The sequence below is a fragment of the Antrostomus carolinensis genome, unplaced genomic scaffold (genome assembly GCF_000700745.2).
Source record: "Antrostomus carolinensis isolate BGI_N321 unplaced genomic scaffold, ASM70074v2 scaffold40583, whole genome shotgun sequence".
NCBI lineage: Eukaryota > Metazoa > Chordata > Aves > Caprimulgiformes > Caprimulgidae > Antrostomus > Antrostomus carolinensis.
Window position 1 is genome coordinate 1 of NW_010303837.1, and position 6,307 is coordinate 6,307.

Sequence of the window (6,307 nt, forward strand, 5' to 3'; positions counted from 1 at the left end):
GCCCGAGCCTCCTGCCCCAGGCTGCGCGGCGGGTTTGGGGAGATCTTTGGAGATGGGCTGCTCCGAGGTCTGCAGCTTCCCGAGGACCTGTGGGTGACTCATGGATGGGCTCTTGCTTTGTGTGCATCAGTATTTCACTTAGTTTCCTAGATCCTGCTGCTACTTCACAGCCCCTGGTGACTGCACTGATGTGCAGCCACCCTCCTGCCTGAACCCGTCCCCAGGCCTGTAGCAGCCGCTCCACGCTGTGGCTGTAGCGAGCTGACTCCTCTGGCGTTCAGCTCCTCTGCTCTTGTAACCACCGTGCCTGCCTAGTGCTGTGCGAAAATACGCACACCGCTTGGTGGGTTGGTGTTACTGACATCCATGAACTTACAAAACTACAGAGAGGAGTATGGTTCTTAAAGGTCAATTTCTGACACATACAGAACACTTGGACACAAAAGATACAGTAAAAGCATGCATGGATGTCACCGACTCCTGTATGTTACTGCTCTGGCCGACTGACTGTCGCGGGGATACAGCAGAGCAAAAGTGATGTGTAGACAACAAAAATTGCTAGTCAGCAGTAGGGACTAGTGTCTGTGCAGGATTCATAACAAAACATGAATGCCTTCATCTCTCATATAGATACAAGTGAAGACAGTTTGTGTCTTTTTCTGCTTTTCCCCACCAATACTTGTATATTCAGGTGTTCTATTAAAAAAAGTTTTTGTTTTTTTTTTTTTAATCACAAGTGTCAGTCATCAGGTGATCTGTCATTCAGGACTACTTCTGTGCATATATTCTCTCTAATAAGGCTTTTAACTGTACATGTTGGTCCCTCTGTGTCTTTATTTTTCATCTTTTAATAATATAACAGTTTTTCTTCTACAGCACATCCCTGTGATATGTTTGATCCTCTTAGCTCAGCACTACTTTCTTACTTGATCCCTGGAAAGAAACAAGTCCAAGTGGTCATCTACAAGAGCTTAGCTTCTTAGCCCATGCACCCCATCAGCTAACTTCTACAGGCTGTGCTTTTAGGTGTGTTGCTGGGAGCTCATAGTTTCCACAAGGCCTTTTAGCTTGGCTGACTGGCTGTGGCACTGCATAAGTTAGAATTGCATTCCCTAGAGTTGGTAAAGCCATTGCCATCCTGTACAGTTTCAGTGACTTTGACTGACATAACTAGAACTGGGCTGTGGCCTAGTGTTCAGGAAGAGGCAGGGTAAGTCAATCAGGCTGTAACTGTTTTTCTTCAGAGAAGTCATATTTTTTTGCTTGCTATGCTGAATGGTTGCATTGCATTGAGTTACAGCAAATGCATAGGAAAAAGAAAAGAACAAGTGAGAAAGGATTTCCATCTGTCTTATGTTGGTTTTGTTTGTCTTTAAATGGCAGATGCTTTCTTTACCTGTCGAAAGAATGTGCTTCTGGCGAAGAGCACGTCCACCCAGATAGAAGACGTCTTTGCTGCCCCCAGAGGAGGATCAGTCCCAGAAGAGCAAGAAGCCCTTCTCCAGCAGTGGTTGGAGGAAGGAGCTGGGAATTTGCCAACCAGTGAGAGTGCTCCAGCAGTGGGGAAAGTATCAGTTACACTCACTAATGACTGGTTAGAAGGTACAGAGCTATTGATGACTAGCCTCAGTGACCTGAATTCGGCTCCAGAAGTCACCCAGCATTCTGGTCAGCAGCTCACAGAGCTGCACGCCTTGGTTTCTTCAGAACCACAAGATCATGCAGTGACTGAACCGTCAAAATTACCAGCAGAGGAGTCAGTGCCTGTAGCAGGTGGTGACCCTTGGGCAGCTGTGGTGCCACAGACGGATCATCAGATAGCTGGCTGTGCTGCTGTCCATGTAGAAGTGCAGAATGAAGACCCAGCTGTGCTGGCCTGGAGTTTAGCGTGTGATGCAGAGACAGTTCCAACAGAGCCCCCAGCCTGGCCTGTTCAGGCTGCGGTACAATTTTGTCCTCTCCCGACAGAGGTACCCTACCATGGTCAGTAGTAGCAGCTCTGAATCTAATGTTCTGTTTGGGATTTGCATGTGTAGTGAATGTGGTCAGGTTATTGTGTCTGGGTTTGCTGTCAGTAGAACATTGATTGTATCTGTCCATGCAGAATTGACAGGATCTGCTAGTGAAAACTGCAAAGCGGGTTTTTGCTGAGGGAGGGCTGGTCACAGCTAGTAGTCTCTAGGCTATTAGACCATCTGATCTGACCATCAATATATATTCATTTCCCAGGAACTCTTCCCAAGTGCTGGCTTTATATAAAAAGCAGCCAAAAGCTGGTCGAGTGTTTCAGTATGCTTGACTCCAGTCTTCTGTTATGCCATCCCCATTGACAGCTATCCAAAGGCATCCAAAAAGAGCACCTGAAAACCAGAGCACAGAGGCTAGAACACCATAGCTTAGAGAATGAGAATGGCTATTTTCTGGTTCCTAGGAGAACAAATGTAGCCAGCATGGCTGTAACCTGGCTTTTTGTCTCTTGCCTGTAGAACTTTTATGGAGAGAATGGGAGGATCTTTCTGTCCAGCCCTGTGTGCTAGAGCAGGTCTCGGAAAACACTCCTCTCTTTGAATTTCGAGTCATGTCTTACAACATCCTTGCCCAGGACCTGGTGGAGCAGGGCCTTGATCTCTACCTACACTGTCATCCAGACATCCTGAACTGGAACTACCGTCTTCCAAATATTTTGCAGGAGATCCAGCACTGGGATCCTGATGTAAGTATGACCAAGCCTTTCCCACATCAGTCTCACCAGAATTTGAATTCCTTGTTTGATCTAAAAGCATTAAAAAAAAAAAAAAGTGTGGAGAGGAAGTCCTAGGAAGATACAACCTGCTTGGTATCTGAACACTGATTCCTCTGAGAGTGTTTGAGGCCTTGTGCATACAGTTTTTTTGGTGTCCATCTTGCTTTGATTGTGTTACTGTAGAAACTAGTCATACTTTGATAGCAGGGCTTAACTTCTTTAAACAGCAAAAGTAGAGGAAGAAGAGAGAATGTGTGTTTGGGGAGGAAAGGGCCGGGTTTACAAGGCAGCACAGGAGGGGAAGCCTGCATAGATGAGACCCATGACTTTCTCTATTCCTTGAGTCCTCTTTATGTGATGAAGGATCTTCTGCCTCATCACCAGAAAACAGAATGATAAGCTAATGTGACCCAGAAAGTTATTGCTCTCTCTCTCTCTCTCTCTGGAAAGTACAGGAGAGAGTTGCAAGTGATGACCTTTCTTGTTGCAGGGTTGGTATGCAAGTGCACTTTTCCACTTTCTTCCTTCCCTAAAATAGGGTAACTAGGAAATACTGGTGGAGTGAGTGAGGTCTCTGCCTCCCTTCCAGGTTCTGTGTCTCCAGGAGGTGCAAGAGAACCATTACTGGGAGCAGCTGGAACCCATGTTCAAGGAGATGGGTATGTCCTGCTTTTGTGTGTCTGTACCTCCAGCTCATGGGACTGGCCAAGCAGTGCTTCCTGCTCAACCTTTCCAAAGCACCCGGTCTTGAGAGAGCTCTTCCTGTTTGTCGAGCGGCTGCCGGCCCTACTTCTGAACTGTCTGCCTAGACCTTTACCCTTTCTTTTGTAACTGATCTTTCTCAGAGTTGACAGGTCAGAGTAACAAAACTGAGAGAGTCCTAGTAGGACAAGGAGAGAGAAAATATCCTCAATGATAAATGGTAAACTGTGATTATTGGGACAGAATTGGGTATAATGCTGTACCCAGATGTAGTAGGAGCCTCTTCTGCTACACAGACTTGCTGAGCTCCCCAGCTGAAGGGGGAAGCCTGAGATAGTGACCAGATAAACCTTTGCTGGTTTCTTTTCAGGCTTCGCATGCTTCTATAAGCGGAGAACTGGGACAAAGACAGATGGCTGTGCAGTGTGCTATAAGCACAGCAGGTTCCAGCTCATCAGCTTCAGCCCCATAGAATACTTCCGGCCCAGCGTGGATGTCCTCAATCGGGATAATGTGGGCTTGGTGCTGCTGCTACAGCCTCTGCTCCCGGAGGGCCTAGACCTGAAGGCAATCAGTCCTTTGTGTGTGGCCAACACTCATATCTTGTTCAATCCTCGGCGGGGAGATATCAAACTGGCCCAGATGGCCTTGCTCCTAGCAGAGATAGACAAGATTGCAAAAACTGCTGAAGGCAGCTACTATCCTGTCATCTTGTGTGGAGACTTGAACTCTGTACCTGATTCTCCACTCTACAAATTCATCCGCAACGGTGAACTTTCCTACCGTGGGATGCCAGCCTGGAAGGTAGGTGCCCGCCAGAACTGGGGTTTGGTATCTTTATTGCATGCTACTAGAGAAATGCATGGCTGCGTTCTTTCTCTCGTGAGGAATTAGTCCAGATATTGAATTCAGTTATTCAGCAGTCTTCCCCCGTGCCTCCAGCACTGCTGGGAAAAGAAGTGGACAAATGTGTGCACATTGATTCCACCACTGCTCTTTTGGTTTCTCTTGAGGCAGACCAGTGCTAATAGACCACTTAATTTCAGGTCCTGGTTCTCCCTTGCTATGGGATTTTTGTGCCTGGGTGACTGGAGGTGTAGGGGAGTACAACTCCACCAGGGCTTACTGAAATTTTATGTGGATGTTTGATCTGAAAACAATTTGAAATGGGCACCTATGCTAGAGTCTTTTGTGGTTACCTGTTACTGCATATCCATGATCAACTACATCATTGGCATTCAAGCTAAATAATCAGTTCAATAATAGCTGCCTGCAAAGTGTCTTGTCAGGTGACTTTTAGCTAATTGTGTCCATCCCCCACAGCTGAAGGTTTATTATATCTGCACCATGTTCTGAGTAGCTTAATTCATGGCTTTCTGTGAGGGCATTCTCCTGTCTTGCTCTTGGCAGGTTATATATGTACATTGTCTATAGCTTGCGAAAGTTCTGCTCTGTGTTGCTGATGTTCCCTTTCCTGTTTCGGGCCTCTTGTAGGTGTCTGGTCAGGAAGACTTTTCCCAGCAGTTGTATTCACGGAAGCTGCTGGCCCCACTGTGGCCGAGCTCACTAGGTGTGACGGACAACTGCCAGTATGTTACCCTGTGCCAGCCAAAGAAACCAGGTGAGCTCCAGTGTGCACTGAGAATGTGCGTTTGCTGAGGATGGACGGTTTGTGAGCCTTACTGCCTCTCTGAGTAGCTTGGGCATGTGTTGCATGATTCTCTTCTATCCATTTCCTTTGTTTATGAATTAAATTTAATTTTTCTGGAGACTATTGCTGTAGCCCAATTTCTGCCATTTTCTTTCTCTAGTCAGGAGCTGAGTGTTCCCTACCAGTACCCATTGCTCTGCGTATCTCTGTCATATTCCCAGACTTACACTTCTGTGCAGTTGTACACCATGTTCAGCAGCCACAGCTTTCAGCTGCAGATGTTTGTGGGAGCGGTTTTGGGCAGTGTTTGCACACCACCATTAGGAAATCATTCCTGAGAGCCCAGTTACAATCATGACTGTTCTCTGCTGTCCTTAGAGAGGATTAAAAAAAGGAGCCCACACTAAATAGCTTTTGTTAGGATCTTGAATATAGAACATACATTCAACCTGATCTCCAGAACTGTTTTTTCTTTTTTAGCAGACATTTCCTTGAGTTGCACACTAACTGATCTGCTCAAAAGTCTCGAACTTGTCATGTCTCAGAGGGAACATTCTTAATTTATTTCATCAAGGTGCCAACCATGACTGTTACATTAGCTGAAGGAACAGCAATAACTGTGTTCTGTTCTTCTGCATTTATGCATCTGTTCCATTCTACATTTAGGTTATTAAGTGATTTCCATTCTCATAGTATCAGAGTGCTTGGACACAAAAACTTCTCTCAAACTGAAGAGATCTAAAGGTCTAAAGAGTATGCAGATGTTCCCTGTAGATGTGACTTTGCTGCAGTTATTTTCTTCATTTAAACTTACATTTTTCTCTGCAGGCAGGCGTAAGTACAGCCGGGACTTCCTGCTCCAGTTTCATTTTTGTGATGTTGCCTGTGAACGACCACCACAGCTGGTCCTCTTGGAAGGTGTGACAGATGCTAAGCCAGGTATTAATGGGAGATTTTTCATCTTATGAGTCTTCTAGCTTGATTTTGCTGAAAACATGAGGCGGAGGTAATGGCTGGTGAGAAAAGGGGAAGGCAGAAGGATGCCTTCAGTGGCTGTGTGATTATTAATGGACTCCATGAGAGTTCAGAGGAATACAATCTTACCACCCTCATACACACTGGCTGTGTTCCTTGAGATGCACTGAGATTCAGCCTCTTGGAGGCTGTTTCTTGTAAAGTGAAATATATATTTTATTTTATTTTATTTTATT

The 6,307-nt window shown here is 45.7% G+C and overlaps 1 protein-coding gene across 1 annotated transcript; it reads left to right on the forward strand.

Annotated features, from left to right (window-relative positions):
* Positions 1 to 1,376: 1,376 nt before the first annotated feature.
* Positions 1,377 to 6,035, forward strand: ANGEL1 (angel homolog 1; the record flags this gene model as incomplete). Its single annotated transcript, XM_010164243.2, has 6 exons — positions 1,377 to 1,983; positions 2,487 to 2,713; positions 3,333 to 3,402; positions 3,816 to 4,249; positions 4,940 to 5,066; positions 5,925 to 6,035. Coding segments are annotated over exons 1-6 (1,576 nt in total), but the record flags the coding sequence as incomplete, so codon positions are not given.
* Positions 6,036 to 6,307: the final 272 nt, after the last annotated feature.